Source organism: Staurois parvus, unplaced genomic scaffold (assembly GCF_062004578.1).
Source record: "Staurois parvus isolate SC_StPar_1 unplaced genomic scaffold, SC_StPar_1.0 ptg000619l, whole genome shotgun sequence".
In the NCBI taxonomy this organism is placed as follows: Eukaryota; Metazoa; Chordata; class Amphibia; order Anura; family Ranidae; genus Staurois; species Staurois parvus.
This window is the reverse complement of record NW_028318415.1, coordinates 907,128-934,050: the sequence shown is the minus strand read 5'-3', so window position 1 is coordinate 934,050 and position 26,923 is coordinate 907,128. Positions and strand designations below refer to the sequence as shown.

General features: G+C 40.8%; 1 protein-coding gene across 3 annotated transcripts in view; it reads right to left on the bottom strand.

Moving 5' to 3' along the window:
• The window catches only part of MERTK (MER proto-oncogene, tyrosine kinase), a 149,951-nt gene that overhangs the window by 93,995 nt on the left and 29,033 nt on the right, over nt 1–26,923 (bottom strand). For all 3 annotated transcript variants that reach the window (XM_089693262.1, XM_089693260.1, XM_089693261.1), the window contains exons 3-6: nt 25,612–25,712; nt 24,329–24,502; nt 11,248–11,334; nt 4,462–4,577 (exon numbers count right to left, since the gene is read on the bottom strand). In XM_089693262.1, coding sequence (XP_089549388.1) covers nt 4,462–4,577; nt 11,248–11,334; nt 24,329–24,502; nt 25,612–25,712 — 478 coding nt within the window. The remainder of the gene's footprint in view (nt 1–4,461; nt 4,578–11,247; nt 11,335–24,328; nt 24,503–25,611; nt 25,713–26,923) is intronic.

Here is a 26,923-nt window from a genome sequence, read left to right as displayed (position 1 = left end):
TGTTTTAAAAATATTCACCTTACTGTTGGGTTCCAACTAGTTGCAGCTTCCTATTGTCCTGGTGTTCCTGACATCACAGGGTCTTACAGAGTGATCTTGGGAAAGCTGAAGATCCCAATTTCTCGCGAAAGGATACTACTGCACTGTACAGGAGTGTGCTCTCAAGGGATTTGGGATCCTCATCTTTCATTGGATCTGGCAAAATGAACCAATGACACCACCTTGACTAGGCAAGGCTGCCAGAAACATGGGAGTAAGGTAAAGTATTTTTTTTTTTCCCAGAATATTTTTTTTCAATTATCATAATACAACATTTTGACCACACAGGGTTGAGGGCGGCCACATAAGTGGACCTTGCAAATCACTAGAATTTCACGTAAGATTTAAAATGTTAATATAATTTGAAACATTTTAAATCTGTTTCACTTTCCACCTTTTATTAAAATTATACCTGGGTATCCTGCAATGTAGGTCCTTGTTGAGGCACTTCTTGTTATTGGGAAAGGTGTGTGTGTGCATTTAAAACCTTTGAGATTGACATAACCTGGTCTTCCCAGATGATGATTGAGAACAATCCATGACACTGACAGGTCTCAGCTTGGCAAAGGGGGCAGTGCATGCTATAAATTCTGCAGGGTGCCCAAACTTTTGCAGACGCCATTTTTTGGTTTTCTGTTTTTTTGAAAGTGTAAATGATGAAAATAAAATCTAACTTTTGTTGACATATTATAAGAATGTCTAATCTGTAATTTGATGCCTTTAGGAGATTTTTCCATCTTTCCTTGGCTTCTTTATGCACATTAATACAAATCTTTAGCTGGGGTGCCCAAACTTTCGATCCCCACTGTATATATATGTTTTGCCTTTCATTTCTATTTTAAACTGAACGGTTTGTTTTACAAGGTGAGGGTTTCCAATCACTTTAAAGGCCTACTCAAACCAGCCACAGCTGCTGTGGCACATTAAATGTACGCACTTTAATGTTTGTTGCATTGCGCATTAACATGTGTTGCATTAGGGCAAAACATTCATTTGAATAGGCTGCCTAACACACCACAACTGCAGCAGCATAGAACAGTAGTGTGTTGCACTGTGCAACAGTGCACAATATACAGTAGGTGTTCCGGAAAGGTGCATCAGAGTGCCATTCAGAATAAATGGCTCTGCAGCACACCAATGCGCAAGGCAGTAACACAAGCATACTCGTGTGAATGTGTCCTGAGTGTTGCCTACAGGGTATATGAATCAGAAGGTCATTTGGAAGACTAAGGAGGTTAATTGTACAGGTGCTTTGTATTAGTTATGGTGTTAATTTTCTCATATACATTAAACCGCTTACGCACCGCCCTATAACAGAAATACTGCTACAGGGCAGCACGGGTGTGCAAAATCATCAGCTGGCTCTAAGGAAGAGGCAAGTCCTTGAAACGCATTAGCCTGTTGGAGGTCCAGTGTTCCTATTTGAAGAAGCCATACTATGTGGACTGGACAGTGCTGTTCTTTATGATGAGCTTTTATACATTTGTCCTTTGTGAACATATTACCTATTATTTTCATCAATAAATGTTATTTAAAGTGGAGTGCCAGCTGAAAAAAAAAGTCAGCAGCTGCAAAAACTGTAGCTGCTGACTTTTAAAATACAGCCACTTACCTGTCCCTCGGTCCAGCGGTGTCCTCACCACTGCTGGTTTCATTGGTTTCTTCTCTCCCTGGCACCGGCATCTTTAGTGTGGGCACCCGGCTGTGACAGCTTGCGGCTTCACAGCCGGGTGCCCACTGTGCATGTGCGAGAAGCACTAAACTTTGTGAATGGCCCCGTAGTCTTCTGGGACCTGTCACCTGTCCCAGAAGACTACGGGGAAGGAGGGGGGACAACTTCCGCTTCCAATCGCCTAAGCGATCCCAGTGGAAGTGGGAGCGGGTACCTGTCAAATTCGGATACTCGCTGCCCCCTCGCTCCCCAAAGGGGCCAATCCTTAATGGGGAGCGGGGGACAAAGTATTAAAGCGGATCTTCCCTCTTTGGGTAGAACTCCACTTTAAGGTAATGCACTAAGCCGGTGCGCCCTCTGTTTTCTTTGCATACAGTATTTTGCCATCTGTGTCCACACTGGGGAGATATCTGCCTACTTCCTGTCCAGGATACTGGAATCAGGCAGAACAGAAAGTGAGGGGAAATCTCTCCAGCAGGAAGATAGCAGCAGTAAAAATCTGACAGATATTCCAACCTTCCCCACTCATTCCAAAGTTTACAAAAAAGGTTTGTTGGGGATAGGACATTAATAGAAAGTGAACAACAATAATTAAGTATTGTGAACTTTGCTATCCCATATCACCATGAACCTACATTACTCATCTATAAATACAGTGATAACAGGGAGAATCATATACAGGCTACCTGTCAGATCTAGTCTTTAATGCTATAAAGATTCATTAATATCTTACAAGTATTGCAACATGGAAACTCCTGACCTGATTTGATCAATACCAAAGAAGCTGCAAACTGAGATACTCACAGTCGTTTTTTAACACTTCGGCGTTGATCTTTAGAAAATCCAATAAGCTGTTTACTTTGAACATTTCCCCTTAGCTTAGTGAATGTGATGAAAATGCACTTTGCAAAGAATACCCAATCACATGCAAGGAAATTTAAAAAAAAAATGCTTTGCTTGCATATAATTGGATGATGGAAGACAGCAGAACTTTGCATAATTCCCTTGCACAGCTGGAGCGTATCTTCTGTGAGGCAAACAAGGCATTCGCCTTGGGCAGCATTGTTCTGGGGGCAGCGCCCCCTCCCGGAAGAAGGGACTCAGGTGACTGAGGATGGGGACCAGGCGAGGCACTACATGGGATCCAAGAGAGGCTGCAGGCAGAGGCCGACTGTTGTTCTTGTGCATATCTGTACACCTGGCTGAGGGCAAGGATGAAACTGGCCTTTCCTGATCATGTCTCCAGCGATGGCTGTCTAGTTTAATTCAAGAGAGCTGTGAAGGTGAGTGGTGAAAAAATCTCTCTCTCCCCACCCCCCCCCACCACTTGGGGGGGGGGCACAATTTTTCAGTTGCCTAGGGCAGCACAAAATCTAAATACACCACTGTTGCGCAGTGAACAGCCTATTTGCCTTAGTAAGTCAACCCCCATAACTCTGAAATCATACAAAACACACACAGATAGCTATGCTTTCCTTAAAGCAAATCTAAAGTCAAAACCTTCTCTTTATTTCGAATGGAGAAAGGGTAAAATCCTTTGCAATGTTTCTTTTTTTTTTTTGTTGCAGTATCCCACTGGGGAGTCCCAGAGACAACACAGGAAGTAAGAAGAAATCTCTCCATAGCAAGAAGAAATTCACACTAAGATTGTTGTCACCAAAACGAGTGTCCAGTGACAACCCAAACCGTTCGATTTTCTTTATCTTTCAGTGTTGGCATCTGTGGTCATAAAGCCTAATAGTGACAACGTATCTCCCCAGTGGGCACACAAGTATCAATACGAGGTGGTATCAAAATGTTTCGAGACAAGCTTTGTAAAACGCCAACAGATAGCAGCACAAGGCTGCACACACAGTCACAGGAACCACAGACCTTCATAAGTCGGTGTGCCATGAGAAATTTTCCTGTGTACATCAGGTGTTGTAGAACTGGTGCTATTCTGACCAAGTGCATTACCAAGTCTGCTATTTCATCATGGACAGCAAGATAGAACAAACGTGAAATTCTGCGTGAAACTGTGCAAATCTGCCACAGAGACGTTTGACCTGATTCGGCATGTTTACGGCGATGCTGCAATCCGAATAGCAGGTGTTTTCGAGGTATTTTGTGTGGCACGCGCACTTCAGGAGAGGAAGAGCATCACTGGAAGATGACTAGATATCAGGAAGACCTTCAACGAGCTCAACCCCCTGAAAATGCCTTCTTCCAGCTCAAAGGTTGCCATTTTGACAAGATTGTGGAGATCCAGCGATTTGCTCAGTTTCACACAGAATTTCACATTTGCTCTTTGTTTTTACTTGCTGTCCATGATGAAATTGCAGACGTGGTAATGCATTTAGTCAGAATAGCACCAGTTGCACAGCTCCCGATGTACACAGGACGATGGCTTTTGGCACACTGACTTATGAAGGTTGGTGCTCTCTGTGACTGTGTGTGCAGCCTTGTGTTGCCATCTGTTGGCGTGGTACAAAACTAGTCTCTAAACTTTTTAATACTACCTCGTAAAAACAGAGGTTCTATTCCTCCCCTGTTCTATTAAAAAAATAACAAAGATGTGTTGGTACCATCTCAGCATAGCAGAGTAAGTTGTATGGAGCTCTAGAACTTTTTTTAATGATAATAGGTGCAGATTTTTTTTTTTGCACAATTATGTTTTTTTTATATTGTAATCATGGCAGGAATTTATTCAGGCAGACTTGTAATGTTACTAAGAAAACCATAAAGTACATTTGGGTAATTCACTTTGATACCTGTATGTTGCAGAGACTTAGAGGAGAATACCCATCAAAACCAGGGACCCAGGAAACAAAGATGCCATTTGCTAATTGCTTAGTAGAATTGACTTGAACCGGAGGAGATGGAAAATCTAAAAAGACAGTAAAGAGAAAACACTGAATGTGTACAGCTAATGCAAAGTGGAACATAATCTACAACAATTTTATAAAAGGACAACAGGTTTTGTAGCTATAGAAAAAAGAAAAACTCACAAATTAAAGCTAGGAAACAATGATCCTGATTCATCAATGGTCCTGATGATTCAGAGTCAATGCCTATTTCTCTTCCACAACATCACATAAATGCCAAAATCTATTCATGAAATTGTTTTGGAAAATTAAGAGGAACCTAAACCTTCTGTGACCTCCTGATTTAATATTTGGTTGCACAACATTTTTCCATAACACAATTCAATGTTTTATTCAGCTGAAAATTACATTTCGGCTGCAGGTGCAGTCTGGTGGGCTAAGTCACATATTGTCCTCCAATACCCAGTGCCAGATTCACAGGAAAGCATCAGGGCAATGGATTCTCACACTTGTTTCACTGCTCCATTCTCCTCCCTGCTTCTTAACCACTTGACCTCCAGAGGATTTACCCCCCTTCCTGACCAGGCCTCTTTTTGCTACTCGGCGCTGCACTAATTCAACTGATAACTGCGCGGTCGTGCAATGCTGCACCCAAACGAAATTTACATCCTTTTTTTCACACAAATAGAGCTTTCTTTCGGTGGTATTTGATCACCTGTGCGCTTTTTTATTTTTCACGCTATAAACAAAAAAAGGCCAAAAATTTTGAAGAAAAACAATATTTTTTACTTTCAGCTAGAAAAAATATATAGTAAACTCAAAGTTGGTTATAAATTTAGGCCAAAATGTATTCTGCTACATGTTTTTGGTAAACAAAATCCCAATAAGTGTATATTGATTGCTTTGTGTGAAAGTTATAGCGTCTACAAACTATGGTATAGATACTGCAATTTACGCCATTTTTTTGCTATACAGCGGACAATTGCGTGGTCATGCAATACAGTACATAAATGAAATTTACATCCTTTTTTTACCACAAATTTAGCTTTCTTTCGGTGGTATTTGATCGCCTGTGTGGTTTTTATTTTTTACGCTATAAAAAAAAAGGCTGACAATTTTGAGGAAAAAAACAATATTTTGGACTTTTTGCTATAAAACATGTCCAGTAAAAAAAAATTTAAAAATCAAATTTAGTCATACATTTCTGCCAAAATGCATTCTGCGATATGTCTTTGCTAAAAAAAAAAACCCAATACGTGTAAATTAATTGGTTTACGTGAAAGTTATAGCGTTTACAAATGGCGGGAAAGATACTGGGATTTTTAGGGGTTTTTTTTACTAATAATGGCGGCGTTCAGTGACTTATGGCGGGACTGCGGGACTGTGGCGAACATTCTGACATTGGGGGGTACTGACTTGGGGTCACTGACATCCCCAGTGACACCAATACAGGGATCAGTGCAAAAAAAAACACACTGACACCGTACTAATGGCACTGGGGAGGAATGGGTTAAGTTTATTTTTCAGTGAAAGGGTTAACTGTGTGAGGGGAGTGTTTTACTAGGGGGCGGGGGTGTGTACTGGGAACACTGCTGATCGGGAGAGAGAAACTCTTCTGTCCTGATCAGCTTGTCCTGGAGCTGTCAGGGAACTGACAGAAAGCACAGCTACTGCAGCTGTGCTCTCTGTCAGCGATTGCCACCAATCGCCGGGACATAGCCGGTAACGACCGGCTGTGACCCGGGAACAGACATCCGCGGCTGTGATTGGCGGGACAGGTAGGGCGGCGGCGCGCCTCGCTCAGCCGTGCCGCCCTGCCGCCGTATTTATACAGTGGCTGGGCGGCATGTGGCTAAAGAGTATGTTACCCCAACATTTCATAATCCTGATATGTGTTTGTGTTAGGGTTCATGTACACTGCAGCTGATAAACTCACGTTCAGGAGCTTTTCTCGGTTTTTTTTCAGCAGCCCCTGAACTCTCCCTAATGTTTTCCTATGTGTCCATGTACACTATGTCGTTTACAGTCGTTTACAGGCAGTTGAGTTTACAGTCATTTTTTTGAACGCACCAAACTTGCATTCAGGAGTAGATTTTATCAGCGTTTCAAATTCTTGTAAACACGTGTAAACGCGGCTAACCGCATTTATAAGCGTTTGCGTTTAGAAGTGTTTTTTAACTGTTCCATATCCAGATGCTGCCCAGAGCCTTTTTTTCATCATCAGAAATGCATGCAAAGCATTTTCCATGTATTCAAATGGACCCAGTACACCAGCGCAGTCAGTCCCAGGTTTTGCGTGAAGGAAAAAAATGGTAGAATGTGCTGCATTATGCTCATGATGGGATCCATAGTGAATACAACCAGGTCAAGACAGATCTCAACACATACTGCTCTCTCTGCTTCTGCTCTCTCTATTATTATTATACAGTGTTTATATAGCGCCAAAAAGTTTGCTCAGCGCTGTACAACATAGTGGGGGACAGTACATGAGACAATACAGTAACAAGACAATATACGAGAAGTTCGAGGGCCCTGCTCTTTCGAGCTTACAATCTAAAAAAATATTTCTCTTAAAATGTCTGAAATAGTTAATTTTTACTGTTTTTCAGTGCATTCTGGGCATTTTGGAAGGTCTCCTGATATTATCATTAAAAAACGCTTCTAAACGCAAACGCACATAAACGCAGTATGCAAACGCGGCCAAACAGACATTTTTTAACCTATGTTTTCCAGCAGTCAGTTTCCATCATTCAGAAGTGTTTTCCAAACGTCCCATGTACATGAGCCCTTAAAAAACATCCAGTTCTCTATGTATTGCTTCCTTTGTGTGAAGTTCCTGGTGATCCTGCCAGTCCCCCTAGTTTCCTATTTCAAACTGAAAACACTAAGCATGAGATCATATCCATATCAGTGTGGTTAGTTTTCTGGCTGTGCTGTGAGAACAACCTACCTGTCATCCAATGATCACATTAGTGCTGACATGCCCATCCATTCACTGAGAAGATCAGTGTACTGCTGTTTGTCCACCCCTACCTCTCTAAGCCTCATATTCAGTTGAGAACATAGATTATGTGATCACTTATAAAAAAAATAAAATAGGTATTTATAATGTTTTTATACATATATACACACAAACGTTTTGCCTTTAATTTCTATTTTAAACTGAATTGATTGTTTTCCAAAATATAGGTTTACATATACTATACCAATGTCACTGTGCAGATCTGTTAGGACAAGAGGGTATCAAATACAGTATAGGTCCATCTACTCCTGACCCCTGCTTGACATCATTAGCCCCAACCACTCCCACTGCCCATAAAGCCTCTGTGACCTACTGTGCTAGCGTGCCTCCTTGGACTCACAAACCACTTTTGGTAAAAGTGTGGACCAGTTTCAGATTTCCATTCATCTACTTCGTTCCTTAAAGTACCCACCTGTTAAAGCTGCAATACCCTTTGGTCAGTGTCTGGAGCCACCTTTGCTTTTCTGTACTTGTATTTCCAGCAGTGATTTTTCCTTTCCATCTCTTTTTTCGAATTTTGGAGAAATTCTATTCTATTTTTATGGAGACAAGATGACAAAAACAGCTGACATGTTTCGGGGAACCCCTTCCTCAGAGCTATGGCCATTGCTCCAAGGAAGGGGAGCTGTTCCCCAAAACATGTCAGCTGTTTTGTCATCTTGTCTCCAGTTGGAAGTAGAGAGTGGACTTAGTTGTGTGCTTTATGCATCAATTGCCTTTAGCTCACTAGACTTGTGAGTATAGCAATTGTTTTTGTATCCTCTAATAAAGTGCTTCAGATAATGCGCTAGGTGTATGCGCCCTCTTTGTTTCTAATGTTTTGTGCAGTGTTGGATTTCCCCGACCTGAGGAAGGCTGCACCGCCACTTCTTGCCAGTCCGGGCTGCAATAATCATATGTGATAATCGGTTTGTGCAATGAGTGTCTCTGAGCACTGGAGTATCAAGTTTGATTCTGTTCCTTTGGCATTTAAGAGCGTTTAGACACATTTGGACACCTCAAGTGTTTTTTCTGCTCACAAGCTCCTCTCCTGAATGTCTCCAAATGCCTATATTTGCATTGACACGTTGGCTAACATAGAGGTGCCTTTAAAAGCCAAAATGCCTGTAAAAGAGGTGTTTTTTAATCACTTCCCGACTATGCTATAGCTAAAAGATGGCCACAGCATGGTTGGCTAGTTCTAGGAGGGCATCCATGGATGTACACCCAGAACGAGACCCCCCGCGCTCCCCATGGGGCGTGCGCTATCTGTGATTGCTGTGTTTTTTGGACACAGCTGATCACATGTCCAAGTAAAAGGCCAGTCAAAACTTCCTTTTACCATGTGACTAGCTGTGTCCAGTAACAGTTGACCACAGTGTACATAGGAAATGCCGTTTATCGGCAATCCTCTCCTCATACTGAGAGGAGAGATGGTAAGCGGCATTTCTCAGGGCGGCATTTACACTGATCATCAGGGCACTAATCATCTGTGCCCTGATGATCAATGTAGCCCCATCAGTGCAGCCAATAGTGCCCATCTGTGTTGGCTTTCAGTGCCCATCTATGTTGACTTTCAGTGCCCATCTGTGCTGGCTTTCAGTGCCCATCTGTGCTGGTTTCCGGTGCCCATCAGTGCAGCCTCATTAGCGCACACCAGTGAAGGAGAACAATCACTTATTTACAAAACTTTATAACAGAAATTAAGAAAAACTTTTTTCCAAAATTTTTGGTCTATTTTTGTTTGTTTAGCAAAAAATAAAGTGGTGATTAAATACCCAGTGGTGATTAAATACCGCCAAAAGAAAGCCCTCTTTGTCTCAAAAAAATGATAAAAAATTATTTTGGATACAGCATTGCATGACTGCGCAATTGACATTCAAAGTGCGACAGTTCTGAAAGCTGAAAATTGGTCTGGTCAGGAAGGGGGTAAAAGTGCCCAGTAGGTAAGTGGTTAAGCCCTGTGTGCATGAGGCCTAAAACTGAGCTAAGGATTTTGACATGTTTGTCTAAAAAACCTTTGCTCTCTTATTGCTGCATGAAAACCTCCGGGTTTATCACCTCTAGAAATCGACTATGCTTAGGTCAGGTCAACTTGTTTTCAGTGTGCGCACTTTTGATTTGCAGCTTGAATTCTATCAATGTTATATGATTTAATTTATGTCACTGCTGCATGAATTATATAAACAATAGGCCTGTTTACCTTTTCACTGCACGTTTTACAAGGAAACATCCTATTAATACATTGCAGGCATCCAGGCCTGAAGGGTAAGCTAAGGGAAAAGGCTTGAAATCTAAACAAGACTTGAATTAATAAATCAGCTAAGTGCTTAAAAATTAGCCAACTGTACATAGACCACTAAACTGGCCAAGCGTTGGCTTTTATCAGGAACTTGTATTAAGTGACATGCAGATTCATGCCGAGGTGATGCAGACAAATAAAAACCTGTTACCTGATGAGTCCTATAAATATTATGTGACTCTTTTATGTCAATAAATGGCTGTATGTATCCTGCTGTGTAGTCTCTTACCGTGCCCAAAGAATCCAATATTTTTGCCGTACTTAGTGTCCACATTTTGTTCTGATGAGTGAGAACTTTATGATGGAACTTCAGAGAAGTATTAAAACACAGTTTATAAAAACACTGTCTGTGTTCAGGGGTAATGCACCTACACCCACACGGCTGTCAAATTGGGAGAAGCAGCTGTGTTCCAGCAGCCTATTGACATGAATGGGACTGCCTGCACAGAGATGCATGGAAAACCTGTGCATCCCCGTGGGAGCAAACACAGTTCTTGTGAAAGAGGACCTATGCACTTGTACAGCTTCACTTCATATTTACCCATTTTGTGCCCTTTTCCAGGGCTCTCAAAAATTTCTAAACAAAGGGTCAGTTTACTGTCCTTAAGACTTAAGAGTTGCCAGACTGTGGCCTTTGGGAGCAGAAAAGCTTCTGATGTCAGTGGGAATGAACAACGCCCCATCTTTGGTGTCATTGGAAGGAATTGTACCCCATCATTGGTGTCATTGGGAGTAATTTTGCCCAATCATTGGTGTCACTGGGCCCCATCTTTGGTATCATTGGGAGGAATTGTGCCCCATCTTTGGTGCCATTTGGAGTAATTGTGCCCAATCATTGGTGTTGTTGGGAGGAATTCTGGCCCTTCATTGGTATCAGTGGATGAAAATAATGCCTGGCATGCATAAGACTGTATAGGGCAGTGGTCTCCAAACTCCAGGCCAAGGGGCCAGATGCTGCCCTTTCCTTGCTTTACTTGACGGGATGAAAGCAAGGAAAGGGCCGCATCTGGCCCCTGGGCTGGAGTTTGGAGACCACTGCCCTATACAGTCTTATGCATGCCAGGCGCAAGTCTGTGCTACAGTACAGATCCAGTATAATAGTCACTGGTTGCTATAGATAGATTACATTCCTGAGCATAAAAGGAATGTCATATGAGATTTCCCACTGACAGCAAAACCACTAAGACCCAGTAAAGTGCATGTATATTCATTCTGTGAGAATGGGAAAAAAAACAATTGTTATCAGACTAATTAAATGTTTAAAATGGAAAATACTGCAATTGGCCACTAACCATCTAGTGGCCAAATGATGTTGCTCAAGGTGGTCCATCTCCAGAAGCCCATCTGACTATAGATAGCTGATGCTAATAAGCTTTGATCTACATCATTAACACACTGCAGCATTAAAGAACAGTCATAAACTGCTCACCTTTAATGTTGATTTTCACATTATTGGAAGCAGTCAGTCCTTTCTTATTATGTGCTTCACAACTGTATATTACTGGTTCATCCAAACCTGTTACAAAATACAGAAACATCAAATTAAAATAACTCGTAACATGACTAAAGCAAACTAGAATTTTATATTAGGTGAACAAAATCAGCCAACTTAAAGAATATGTAAACCCAACATTTTATACTCCTGATATGTGCCTGATGTACCATTTACTTGTATGAAAAAGTACCCTGTTCTCCCTTATGCTCACCTATCCAAGGTGAGGGTTTACTATATATATACGGTATGTATATAATAGAATTAAAGCAGTATTAAACCCCAAAACAAACATGTATTATATTGCAGATTACCAATTCTTAGATGTGAAGGCTGCATTAGGTTTCTTTTTTAGGCTCTCTTTCCTTTTTTCCATTGCAAGGATTTTAACAAATGTTGTAGCAGAGTCATACCTGATTTTTGTTCTTAAACGAAAGCTATATGTTCTACTATGTCTTTGGAAGTCTTGTTTCTGAATGAGTGTCTGTGTTCAATCTTATCAGGTTATGCACTTGCAGACTTCTAATGAGGAAGTTGCAGTGTCTTTATCCTTTTAGAAGTCATTACCCTTAGGGAGTATCTCACCAAAAATATAATTGACATTGCAGAAGATGCCTAGAAATGTGACTTGTACCTTGATGTAGACTCCTGGGAAAATCAGTGAGTCAATTACACAAGCAGGAAATTACATTTCTGGGGGGCGTTCCGTACACCATTTGTGTAAAGAACGCCTCCGGGTTGCCATAGTGCATTACATTTTACAGAAAATTACAGTGGCTGCAGACTGAAAAAGAAAAGGTAATTTTTAATAACATTAAATTACAATCTGACTTGTGTCGCAGTTGTATATGCTATATTTTTTCTTGATAGTGGAGTTACTTTTTAAGATACTTTGGTCTTCTGAAAATCAGTCAGAGACGTTACAAATTGAAAAAAATAATAATGCTACAAATACTGCTTTTTATATGTAATTAAAATCTATTTTTATATAAAATTGCTGCACACCAGAAATCAGGCTGAACGTGGAAGTGTCAATATTCCACACTCAAGTACAAGATCAATACTTAAAGTGTTACTAAACCCACAACAGTAAAATCAGTCTGTATATGCAGTAAAGCATGCTTGTTATATTCACTGTGGAACCTAAGGGGTTAATCCTCTGCATTGTGTAAAAATGCTGTTTGATCCTGACTTCTCTGATCCTCTCCTTCTTCCAGTGTCCCCCTCTTATCTCCTGATAAGACAGACTGAACAGCACAGGGCCAATCAGCACTGTCCAGACAGAGGTCAGGGGCTCTGCATCCTCTTAGAGCAGAAAGAAAACTCCTCCTACAAGCTTTAACCAGTGCTGTGCTGAACACTGATAGAAGTCACAAGACTGCTATATACTGCTGATGAGAAAAGGTATTCAGCAGTTTATATTTACTAAAATAATTGAATTTCTATGTTCTGTGTACTGTGGGAGACCAGACATAGTGAATGCAGGGTCCTGGGTTTAGTAACACTTTACATAGTAAGGCAGGTTGAAAAAAGTCAAAAGTCCATCTACTTCAACCAAAAGAAATAAAAAATAAATAGAATAAATAAATAAATACAAATAGAAAACCTCCATTTACATAACCCTATACCCACAGTTGATCCAGAGGAAGGCAAAAAAAAAACATAATTACAATATATAAACTCATATAAAGCTGCTAGCACCACAGTGAATCAAAGATGGACTTGTGATTCCCAAGACTGGCTGATCAGACTTGCAAATATTTTTGCGAATAAAGGATTCACATATTTGCGCAGCAGTTTTGGGTTAGCAGTTTGGCTGGAGTTCTACTTTAATGCAGTGTCGTCTTCAAAACAAATTTATTCTTTAAGTGTTAAAGGACAAACCCAGGAGATGAAAACACAGCTAAAAACACAGGTATAAAATGTTTATAGCTGCTAACTGCTTCCCCTCAGCTAACAAAACAGATGCTCCCAATGCAAACAAGATTTCAGCTTTCATTGTACATATGGAAACTTTAGGCCTCATGCACACTGGACGTTATAAACACACCAGCAGCTTTAGCTGAAGCATGTCACGTTAAAAAAGGCGAGTTTTGTCGCGTTTTTAGCATTTTTGCATTAGCGTTTTTAAGCGTTTTTTTAGTTTTATTTATCAAAACTGTATTCCCACAAAAGCTTGAGGCTCAAAAAGGCTCATAAATGCTGGATAGCCACATTTTGCAGTGGTTTTAGATATTAGAGCATTTTTAAGGCTGAAAACTCTTCATTGCAGTAGTTCTGGGGGGATTTCCCAGCCTGAAACGTCCCTGCCAAAAAAACGCTGATAAAAGCCTATGTGTGTCAAACATCCTCATAGTTAGCTGGGGGAGCTAGATAATTATTTTTCTTGTTGGAAGGCTGAGTAGAAGCCTGGGTGATAGTAAAAGGGTCAACTTTGGGTCAGGGCTGAAAGACTTTGCAGATCAGCTCTCTGATACCTCCCCCTGATCTAGAGATCTGGAGAAGTCTCTAGATTACAGTGGACGAGGGTGAGGAGGAGATGGTTGCACTCTTAAGGGATTCTGACCAATCCGCAGGCAGGATGCTTGGCATGGGGTCAGGACAGCCCTTAAGAGTTATTGAGCATGCTCAGAGGCAGGAGAGTTCAAGTAGAAGAAGATGAAGTGAGAAGGCTGGAGTGAGGAGCCTGGGAAGGGGCTCAGAAGAGGGGCCCACCTGCAGGCAGGAGCTGGAAGGGAGGATCTCTCATCCTCAACCGTCCCCTGAGAGAAGACAACCTGGGAAGCAGGGAAGGAGCCAGTCCTGTGTAATGCCTTACACCCAAAACAGCAGCTGTAAAAATGCACAGTGTGCGTGAGGCTTACCTTCATATTTCTATGACATTCTAACAAGCATTAGCAACTGACATTTTACTAAACTCATCAAAAATACTGACTATTTTTTATGTGTATTGAGAGGTAGTCATGAGGTTTAGTGACATAACGCATAGGTACGTCGTGACGCAGCTTTCGGTACGTGGCGATGCACATCTGGTGTTGGACGCCATCTTGGAACACCCAAACAAACCCCTAACCCATGCAGTACACCCAAGCATGAGGATGTAGGAGTGTTTTAACCAATTGAAAATGTGAGTGGGCATTTTTTGTATAATTAAAGGAGATTAATATTTAAAACTACTACACTATGGAGGATTTTTTTCTTTTTCACCATGGGCGTTGGTGAGAATCATATCTAGCAGACATATCCATCCTGAGAGGCCTGGAGTATTACCTATTATACCTGGGGGAGGAACTACAGGTGAAATACTACTAGCCAGGATTGGAGTAGGATCCAGGAGTGATCCTGAAAGCGAAGTGGCCCATTGGGTCGCCTAAAGGAGGTGAGGAGGCAATTTAGCCAGTGTGAATAAAGTGTGCTGACACTTTCAAGGATATCGTCACCCTTGGCACGTTGCATGGTTTTCAGTCTTTTGAAACACTTATTTTTTTAATATTTATGGACTTTTTGAGATTATATGTGTGTATGTTTTATATGTGATTTGTTGTATGGTCACTTTGGCACCAATCACTGTTGTCATATCCCCTGTTTATCGGGGTTCATGTCGTAGCATTTTAAGTTGCTATAATATTTATAAGAGTGATTTCACAATTGTGCAGTCATATTTCACTGATTATAGGTCACTTATGTGACCACAGGTCACATTGGTTTGGGCACTTCATGCACGTTTATTGATATATTATTTATTTATTGGGGCACAGTATATTTTCAGCACTATTGATTATATATATTTTCTTGTTAGCGCTGCACTATTTTTGAGAATGGGAAATCTCACCAATACCGTCATGGACAGCAGCGAAAAAAAAACGAATAGAAATTTCCTATTTTAAATCAGAACTACAAAGTGTGTGAGGAATTACATTTGGAATTCCATTTTAATTAAAGCTATAGATATGAAGAAGCTGTAGAAGGTACATAATATGCTCCTAGCTGATGTTTCATACTGTAACTGCCTTGGACAGGATCTCAAACACAGTTAAATTTACCCAATACAAAAAAAATATATAAAATCAGCACAGGGGACATGGCATGCCTTCAGTGAGATGTGTCCCTTGTGCTTCTGTTTCTTGCCTTCACCAAAATCTTCCTCTTGCAATATCCCCTAGCCACCCCAGCGCCATAATCATCCACTACAGTGAGGGTTATTAAAACTAAGGGGCTGTCACAGGCTCTTTTTAAGAGAACCCAACTATGCCCACCCTTTCCACCCAGCCCCTCCATTCACAGAAGCTGTTACTCTGAATGTTTTTATTATTTATTTATTACATGTACTTATATAGCGCAGTCAGTTTACGCAGCGCTTTACACATAACATAAACTATGAATGGTGGATGTGTGGCTGATTGAAAGGGCCCACCCCTCCTTTCATAGATCATGTTTCAGTCATAGAAACTGTAGTGACTTCTATGAATGGAGGGACTCAGTGGAAAGAGTGAGCATAGTTGGGTCATTACAACTTCTATCAATGAAACACGATCTATGAAAGGAGGAGACCGACCTTTCAGTTATCAATCCTTCCTCCATTCATAGATCCTGTTATATTCAGAGTAACAGCTACTATGAATGGAGGAGCTGGGCGGAAAGGGTGGGCAAAGTCAGGCACTCTTAATGTGAGCCTGTAACAGTCCCTTAGTTCTATTAACCCCCACTGCACCATTACAGTGGCAGGAGAGGGGGGGGGGGTGGCATCAGGAGAGGACAAATATTACTATTGAACTAGAAGACATTGTGCTGATTTATTTATTTTTTAGATAAATTTAGGCTTTGAAGTGCAAGCCTGGGATAAACTAATATTGTTAAACTTGAATCTCGGTGTGCTTTGTGTATTCGATCCAGATCTGTGCTATAATCCAGTGTGAAACTTTGTCTCTGCAGGAGCATCCTGTAATACAGACTGGTCATTGCTGCTCTCTCTCCATGTGCAGAGTGACTGGTCTTGTCTCCACCCACTCCCTATGTCTTCTCAAGGCAGTCTGTAACAGTGTGTGAGTCTTTGGAGTTCCTCCCCCAGCTCGTCTATCCTCACAGGTTATGTACAGCACAGCGATGATGTCACCAATGTTTTTCTATCATAATATTTTTGCAAAGGCATTTGTTGCAAGTAAAATGACTTTTGAGGAATACATTTACATGAAAGTTTTTGTGCCCGCAGTTCAGCTTTAAAGCACTCCACTCAAAAGCAGAAGCTCCGCTTATTTGCCTTCTCCCCTGCCATATTTGGCATCTTTTGGGGGGAGTGGGTACCTGGTTTTGACAGGTATCCGCTCCCGCTTCTGGTTCAGCAAAGTGAGCCAGAAGTTCGGCCCCCTCCTTGCTCCTGGGAACTTTCACAGGTCCCAAGAGACTGCTGGACCAATTAGGAGGCACAGCGTGAATCGCGCATCCGCAGTGGGCACCAGGCTGTTAAGCCGCAAGCTGTCACAGTCTGTTGCCCACAGTAGAGATGCCGGCGCCGTGAAGAACAGGAGAGAAAGGACTGCGTGGGTACATCGCTGGACCCCGGGACAGGTAAGTGAGTGTTTATTAAAAGTCAGCGGCTACAGTTTTTCATGAAATTCATTAAATCCTGAATTTAGTGTATTGTTCTTTTTTTTTGCCAACTCAGACCACTACATGGAAATGTTTGTTTGGTATTAATTGCCCCATTGTTTATTTATAGAGTGAAACTCCAAAAATATCACAGTTTCTGCTCAATGTGTTGTACTGTTATACACTAAATGCAGAGCGGATTTCTAAGTAGCTTAAAGTCTGAGTTCTCGCAAATCATTTAATACAAATAGATTAGAGAGTAACATGAAAAACAAAATCACATGAGGGGGAGATGTCTCCATTTATTTGGCAAAAGTTTGAATGAGGTTCTCACGTTTCTCACGTAGTATTAAATCCAAAACCAAAAATGTAATGTATTGCAGCTTACCATACATTAGATGTGGTGGCTGCATTTGTTTTCTTTTTTAAGACTTTTTCACTCTGTTTTCACCTGATGATCTGGCCAGTAATACACCTCCTGTACTAGAGCACACCTACTCTGGATGAAGAAGCACAGGGGCACCGTTGGATAGCAGCATTGTTAATCTGGGGGGAGGGGAGTGTTAGATGTACTAGCAGATTTAGATACACTAACAAATTGAAGCCAAACTACAGCTAACACTTATTAAGCAGTTACAGTTTTGTTCCTTTTGGGATAAAGGTTTTACATAAATAAATAATAGCTGATCATCGTAGGCACCCTGTCAGTGGTAAATGGTTTGTCTCATTACTCTAACTGTGACATCTGCAGGAGAGCTTGTTCTTTTGAAAAACAAAAGACTTGCTGGCTGGATCACCAGGTGAAAATAAAGGAAGGAAAGCTTAAAAAAGAAAACGAATGCAGCCATCACTAGTGGCGTATTTACCACAAGGCAAACAAGGCACTTGCCGAAGGCAGCATTTTTCAAGGGGGCAGCACCTCCCCCCAGAAGAAGGGATAAAAGAAGGGACACGCGCACCATGGGAACCAGGTGGGATCCGAGAGACGCTGCTTGATGGTGTATGTAGAGCCTGACTCTCGTTCCCGGGGATGTGAAGATGAGTGTCTCTCTATTGCCGGGAAGGGGGGGGGGTTTGTGGAAGGCTCTCCCAGGTGGGGGACAGGGGTGCTGTTGGTCAATGCCAGGCTCTCTCTGAGGGAGGGGGAGGGGGGGTCACGATGGTCAGTGTCCATGGGGGCAGATGATTTTTGCGTTGCCAAGGGTAGCACAAAACCTAAATACACCACTGTCCATCACATCTAAGAATTGGTAAGCTGCAATATAATAAATGTTTGCTTTTGGGTTTAATGTTGCTTTACAAAGTAAGTATTTATAAGTGAAAAAGAAGGTTGCTATTAGCCTGGCTGTTATGCTGACTCCATGGCGTCAACATTTTCTAAGTCACTAACCCATAACAGGTATGCAATTCTGGAAAATCAAAGGAAAGTCAGAAATGTTTGCCTCCATACTTGGGATGTGTTAGTAACTCAAAATACTGAAGCAGAAGGATCAGAATGGTTGCAATGAAGATATCAATCACATGCAAACATAGAAGTCAGCTATGGCAGCCTCACTGTTTCTCTCTGGATCAGTTCTCTTCTTTATGAAATATCTAAAACCAAATTTTTATTGTAGTTTTGTAATGTAGTTTAGAAGGGTAGAAGTTCTTCACTGATACCTGTCCAGCAGGTGGCAACACCAGTCTTCACTGCCTTGAAAAGAGCTAGTATTCTACACTTTCAGGTGTGTTAGATGTCCCCCACTGCAAGGTGAGGTTTCAGCCACCAGCTGGGTCCTGTAGTATGTAACAACCATTGTGTAAAATACCAGTGTGTAACAGGGGACACAACATCTAACAAATCTTAGTTTTGGATATCAGCAGCAGCCATAACTCTGAAATAGAGCAGAGTAGAGTTGCAGCCTTCTAGAAATATAGGTATTAGTAATTTTCTTCAGTGTGATCTTTTTCAACAATGTACTACTAAACCAAATACAAAATTTTGTTATTGTCTCTAAGAATTCCCATACTTGTTTTTTTAGGCTCACTGAGGAAGACATCTAAAAGGGTTTTACATTTATTAACACTCTCACTAATACCACTACCTGGGGGGGAGCGTTCCACACCTTCACTGCTCTAATAGTAAAGAACAGCTTGCATAATTTAAGAATAAACCTTTTTTTCGTCCAACCTCAAATTATGCCCATGTCATCATCAAGGACCTTACAGTAAACAGTTTATTACAGTTAATAAAGTTACCTCTTATAAATGTGTACATTGTGATCATAACCACGCCTCAAATTTAGAATAAATAAGTGTAATGTTTGTAATTGTTCCTCATAGCTGAGGTACTCCAACAGCTTTATTAATTTTGCTGCCCTTCACTGAACTTGTTCTAGTTCAAGGATATCCCTCCTGTGGATTGGCAGCCAAAACTGAACTGCATATTAAAGATGAGGCCAAACTGTGTTTTGTATATAGGTAGAATTGTTGATTTATCTGTTGAATGTAACCAAAATTGCTGTTATTGGACTATGTAGATTTTGCAATGTAATATTGTTAAAATTGCCTAAATGCTGTCCCTTTTTTTGTCACAAGATGGAGTTTCTATGGACATTGAGCCCCTGATTCTCAAACACGGAACACTGAATGCTGGGAGATGCAGTCTGGACTATGAGCAGTGCTATTACCATTGCTGACAAAGAAACTACAAGATCCTGTGTGCCTGGAGGGGACATACAAATATAAAAGCCTGTGAAATAGTGGGGACAGTTTAGAGATCGCCACCAGTGAGTGTAGATGGGGAGGACCCACGAGAGAGAGAGAGAACTTAGGAGGCCAGATAGAACCTGTATGCTGTATCACCAGTGGGACCTGTAAGCTTCAGAAAGCTGTTTGCTTACCTGCAGATCTCTGGACTGAGACAAAGAGTGTTGGCAGCTAGCTGCTGTTGTCAAATTCCGTTCTGAGGCCCGTCATTCATGCCAGCGGGGATCCAGAGCACAACACCCAGATTATCTGCCTGATACTGCTGCCCCAGAGATGCTGAAGGACCACTGCTATATAGCCGGGTTCACTATTCAGCCCCATTCATTAGATCATCACAGGAAGCAACCTGGAATCAACACCTCTCCAAAGGGAGGGCCCCCTCAATCCCAAAAAGCCTGCTGCAACAGATCAGGAGAAGCTGGTAAGCAGATCATTGTCCCATTATTGACATGTTTGTTGACTTTGTTCATAACTTTTGGAAGGATTTATCACCCTCTGTCTTCTGCTATTACTTCACAATTGACCACTTTTGAGCACCGCTAGTCCTGCTTGGCCAGAGTCTAAGCCAGGGGTGGGCAAACATTTTGACTTGAGGGCCGCAATGGGTTCATATATTGGACCCAGGAAACAGACCAAGAGTAGATGAATGATATGTATGTGTCATCCATAGTAAGTATAGTAATATTCCCCCATAGTAAGCATAGTAATTAATCCCCCATATAGTAATTCATCCCCCATAGTAATTCATCTCCCATATAGTAATTCATCCCCCATATAGTAATTCATCCCCCATAGTAATTCATCCCCCATATAGTAATTCATCCCCCATAGTAATTCATCCCTCATATAGTAATTCATCCCCCATAGTAATTCATCCCCCATATAGTAATTCATCCCCCATAGTAATTCATCCGCCATAGTAATTCATCCCCCATATAGTAATTCATCCCCCATAGTAATTCATCCCCCATATAGTAATTCATCCCCCCTATAGTAATTCATCCCCCCTATAGTAATTCATTTCCCATATTATTTCATCCCCCATAGTATTATCCCCCCCCCCAAGTAGTAAGCCAAGTCCCCCCTGTGTCAATTCACTTACCTTTGCTCCGCGCGTTCCTCTCGCCGTGTTCCCGCGCCGTTCCGGTCTTCAGGGCGGACTGTGAGAGGAGCCTAGCTCCCCTCACGTTCGTCATGCTGCCCGCCTACACACATCCTGACAGCCAATGTATCACGCTCCGCTGGCCGGATTAAAAGGTCCGCCGGCCATATACGGCCCGCGGGCCGTAGTTTGCCCATTGCTGGTCTAAGCCATAGAACCATAACTCTTTGCCTGGCCCCTCCCACTTCTGTGTTCTGAAGAGTTTATTATTCTTGAGAGTATCCCACAGAGTGCAGGAACATCCAACACCAACAAGCATGCCAATGTTTTAAGGGCCCCTTTGTAGCTGGCAGAACACTAAATTTAAAGTACATAGTTCACCTGCCAGTACATTGCCAATTCTGTTTTACAAAGGCATAGCCCCCTCATTCTCAGAGTCCGTTAGCAACCTAGCCCTCAGCTGTGTTTGGTACCTGTTTTGGTTCCTTTGCTGCTCATTTAGTGAAGAGAGCTACAATTTTGGCAGATCTGGTTTGAGTTTGTGGTAGTACTTTAAATATGTCAAGTGAAGCCTCAGTGTGTCGTTTATGCTGCTAAATGTTTCACTGTCTTATCTGATCACCACTTAACAAAATGTTTTGATATTTGCTACAAAGTTTAATTTCAGGATGACTCAAAGGTATTGAAAAATTACTAATCTACCTCTATTAAGATGTAAATCTTAATCAGTGTTGAGACATTTATCAAGGCTAAGGCAGCAACAGAAGACCTGACATAACTAGCAGTTCCCGCGGGGTGGCGCTACACTTTTAATGCATGAGAGTATTCTGCTATCTTTGTTAGCTACAGTTTGACATTGCATGATATTGCAAAGCCTGTGAACTACAGGGACCCCTAAACCTTTCCCCTTCACCATTCTTCCCAGATAGCCCCTTCTAATGAGTATTTTTTAGCACCCTAGTGCATATATTTATATTTCCCAATACTGAACCTCTTCTGCCATAATATAATCTGCTTTCCTGCATCAACGAGGTGAGTTCTGTAATCTATCTATCGATTCAGTCGTATCCGACCCTTGGCGATTGCATGGACTGTCACTCGTAAGCGACTTTTTCCATGAATTCTCTTAGCAATTATTTTACAGGGTAGGTTGCCAGGTCTTTCGAGTTCTGTAATAATGTAAGTTAATTGGTAACTGTAGAAGTGCAATTTTATTTATTTTATGCCTTCTGAAGTCACACAACACAACTTGCAGCTCTGCATCGCCTTTCACCCAAATAATCACAACAGACTTCAAGAACCTTTAGTTTATTTTAGAGCTTGTCTTAGACAGAAGTGATTTTAATTAAAGCCATCACTCACTAAGTCAAATAACTCATTACTGCACAGCAGTGAACTAGGCAGGTTTATGAGGTTCCTACACGAGGTATACACATAGCATTTAAAGTTATTAGCCAGGCCAGAGTGATTTCATGAATGTGAAACAGAGGGATGTGGTTCAGCTCATTCTCATCTATTATGGCACTAAATATATTACATCTGGGAAGAATTAAAAATGTTTTTATGGATGCATTGACATGAGCATTAAAACAAGTAGCTTGCTACACCAAAGACAAGCCAAACCCTACAGCTGCATCTTTCATTTAATTTGTGAATACAAAGGTTTCTTTATTATTGATAAATAAATAGGAAAATATTACTTTTTAGGGCCATTACAAGTGCATATATTTTAAAGAAAGTGTGCTTTGCAAATGAAGGGCAAAAAAAAACAAGTTTACTTTAATGGTGGCCCCATAAGTAGCTCATACTATGAAAGCTTCCAACAGTAAAAAATACCCGGTGCATCTAGGTATGGGACAGCATGTTGCTCACAAGCGTTGTCATATGGGGCAGCCTGTTCAGGATAGGAGTGGTGGTGATCGAAAGGTTCCTCCACCAGATGTGATGCGTGGGCACCTATGTTTCACTGATCTCAGATATGTGTGGTGACCTCCTAAGAACCTTGCCTGTAATCACATTATCATGAAGCCTCTATACTTACAAGTTCCGAAGACTCCTATCCAGGCCTGTGGCATGAGAAGTGGAACCAATAAAGTGCTTATACTTTGAAAATGGTGCTGGGGCTTAACCTGCTGCCCCTAAAAAGCTGTGATATACATGGGGCCCTGTCAGGGCAGGAGCCGAGGAACGGACAGGCAGGCCTAACAATGTAACGCACTGGCTGACGACAACCACCACCCACAGACCGAAGTCCCTCAGGGCGCGGAGTCTAAGTCCCAGGCTGCCCTTCACCAGGGCCCCTGATGGTGGGGATGGACTTGACGCAGCCAGGAACCAGGTCGCGGCCCCTGAGACACCTCAGCTGCGGTAATGGCCGCCGCCAATGGCGTGTAGCTGGTGGAAGAGACAAAAGAGTAGTCAGACAGGCCGGGGTCAACAACAACAGGACAAAACAGTACAGGACAGCAGACGAGAATCACAGGTCACGAGCCGGGTTCAGCAACAGAGGGTCAGATCAAAGGAGAATACAAAGAATAGTCAAGTCACAAGCCGAATCAGATACCAGGAGAGTCACGAGAGTCAGAACAGAGTAATAGCAACACAAAGACACAAGACACAAGTGCAAAGAGCATGTGCGGGCCACAGGCTTATATGTCATCAGCCACGCCCCTCTGGGAGGTGGACCTCAGAGACCTGAAGGCATAAAAGGATTCCCACCATGCACAGCAGAATCCAAGATGGACGCCAGCACATGGAGTAACATAACCTCAGGGAAAAGGTAGGACCTTGACAGGCCCTCTTTAGGTCTGAGAACTGGGTTAACAACATAGGCGCTAGGGGGTGCCCCTTACAAGAATGACCAGCAAAGTTAATTTGCTTTTCCAATGATTACAGAAACCACGGCCATATACAAACAATTCAGCTTACAAACAATTTAACAATCCATAATCATCAGTGAACAAAAACTCTGCTAAAGTATAACCCATGAAACTCAGTTATTCCCAGCCTCGTGTCCCCAGTTGTCTCTGATAAGGTGGACCCAGCCTGTCAACCAAAACAAGCACAGTCCAGACACCTTCTCAATGACAGTCATTCCTCACTGGTCTCTGCATATATCAGCAGCCAGGAGGGGTAGTTAGACAATGAAATTAGTTTTTAGCCCATTAGTAAGTTAAAAGTTGTAAGTAACAACACTGTTTAATCATGTTGGATACATGTTTTTAGGAAGGGAGAAGTGCTTTTGAAACAGTTGATGGGGCAGACTTAAGGATACTAGATTGTATCTAGAATTGTATCTAGAATCTTCTAGATTGTAAACTCCAAGGAGCAGAACTGTAATACTGAACTGTATTGTTGCTTTATTGTCTCCCGTTATATTGTAAAGCGCTGAGCAAACTGTTGGCGCTATATAAATCCTGTATAATAATAATACTACTATTTGTACATGGCTGGGGAAATTAAAGGTGCCCATTAAGTTTACAAGATGAAGAATAAGTATATGGTTTTTAATAATCCAAGTTTAAATTGGTTGCCATCACACTCTTGCCATAATGTAAATGTACTAGTGCAATAATGACTTACCCAACACACTAAGAACTGCTGGTGACACTTCGGGAATATCATTGATTTTTCTGCTGTTACGGAACCAATAAATTTCGACAGGTTCTGGGGGGCCAACAGCCTCACAGGTGAGATTGAATGGAGTGTTTCTAAAGACATTTAACCTCTCTGGCTGTTGAATGAAATGTGGAAGTCCTAAATGAAAGGTAATAAAAAATGTCAGGTGTCTACTATGACTAAAATGTCAGTCCAGCCACAAATTATATTTGTAGTAAATGCAGGTATAGTAAACTATGTACATTATTTACGAAGTACAAACGTTGCACAGTACTCAACTGCATAAGCCAGTTATAGAACTCTAATTACAATTTCTTTCTAACATTTTGGTAAAAAAGGAGCTTTTGGTTTGCATATACTACGTTTGTGTACAATTATAGACCTCTTTTCAGATTGCACTACTAAAAATAGGTCTCTAAAGTATTCTAGTGGTGAGAGCTCTGCACTTTAATTTTCAGTTGCAACAATCATTCTGTTATTTGTTTCTGTTTTTTTTTTTTAATTAGAATGAAAAATGCAACATCAGAAGTGGGAACATGAGCAAGTATAATAAGATTAGAAGGTGAGCAGAGAGTTGAAAAAATCAGGCAGGGAGGTCTTACCACTGTACAACCCCATATGGAAGAAAATTATATTTGAAATATATTTAAAAAATTATATTCCCAAATATATTGACATATATTTGAAATACTACAATTTTGGATATATTCAATATATATATATATATATATATATATATATATATACATACACACACACTGTATGTTGAAATGTGTTTTTATTACACAATTTATGAAAAATATTCTTAAAAATACATTTTCAAATATACTGTATGTCTTTAAAAATACAAATCAAACTTTTTGGAATGCATTTACAAATATATGTAAATATTTACAAATATATTTTTCAGATATTTTGTAATATATAAAGAACACATTTCAAAATGCAGTGTGTGTATATATATATATATATATATTGAATATGGCCAAAATTGTAGTATATGTAAATATGTTTGGGAAGTATATTTTTTAAATATATTTCAAATCTATTTTTCTTCCATGTGGAAGACCATTCTCCTCATATCTAAATTTGATTGAAATATCTCTTTTTTACTGTTCATTAACTTTTTACCAGAACATGGCTATACTTGCTGGTCCCCAATATGATTTTACTGATTTTTTACAAGACTGTCATGACTATTTTTCTTTTACATGAAAACATGGAGATTCACAGACATACGGCCTTACCTTCCACTTGAATGTAGATAGGATCTGAAATTATTTCTTCATCCTCAATTCTTAATTTACAGTTGTATGTGCCATTATCAGATCGCATCACGCCTGTAATGCTTTACATAAGAATATTAAAAAATAATTAGTGGCTAATTAAGGAGTCTTATGTATTTACAGTATTTTAAATGAAGTTCATTCTTATAGGTAATTAATTCAGTGCAGTTATCAAGCCTTTATATTCATATAAGCATTCTAAAATATAAAATGTATAGCTCCACCAGCTCACGTGGTAATATTAAACAAGAATACAAATATTTGTGAATTATACATGCAACTTCTACCACCAGCTACAGCTATCAGCTGTAAATGCATTAACCTCTTCATCGCCAGGTATTTTGGTGGCCTTACAGCCATATTGTTGACAGTAATTGGGAACAGCGTACTGGCTCACCATTTTCTGCCGTTGGCCATGGATTTTAAAGTATTACAGATTTTATGACAAATCAAAATTTAAAAGAGTTATAATCTGTCAAATTTTAATTTTTGTCCATGACTATTTTAGGGGGATATTTAATCAGTTCCTGTCCATTTGATGCCTATACAAAAAATTGAAGGAGTGGTTGCCACAGAGACAGAAAGCCGTAAAAAAGTATATCAGAATTTTTAACCCTTCCTCTTACTACTAGACATGTATTTTTGACAACATCCTTTTTGCAGAGTTTGGTATGTATGTGCACTTTTGTAACTGTAGATGTACAGGCGTGTGTATGTACAGCAAAGACCTGTCATTCACTACAGCAGGTATGTGTCCCTGTGCCTTAAATTAAACCCATAAAAAAGACCTAAACTAAAGAACTGTGATGCTCCTCCCACTATATAGTATAGGAGTTACCCTCTCCTTCTTCTAGGTATAAGACACATGTAACATGTTACCCCAACCCTCTAAGAATACAGTGCTTGGTTGAGGAGGCTTTCACAGACAATAGCCAAGATGGTAGTGTAACTTCACGTCTTTAGGTCAGGGTTTCTAAACCAGGGTTTCTCCAGAGGTTGCTAGGGGTTCCTTGAGCAATGAGCAACTTCTGCTTCTCAGATAAATTCCCACTGACACCATTGATATTTTTAGCTATCTGTAAGGGAGTGTAAGGAGCATTCTTCCCACTGACCATCACACTAATGCATAGTGAGTTTTAGTTATAGTAATTTTTAGCAGGGGTTCCCTGAGACTGGAAAGTTATTTCAAAGGTTCCTCTGTGTTGGAAAGGTTGAGAATGGCTGCTTTTGGTACTCAATAAAAAAACCTCGCCAGAAGTCAATTCTGTTTGTC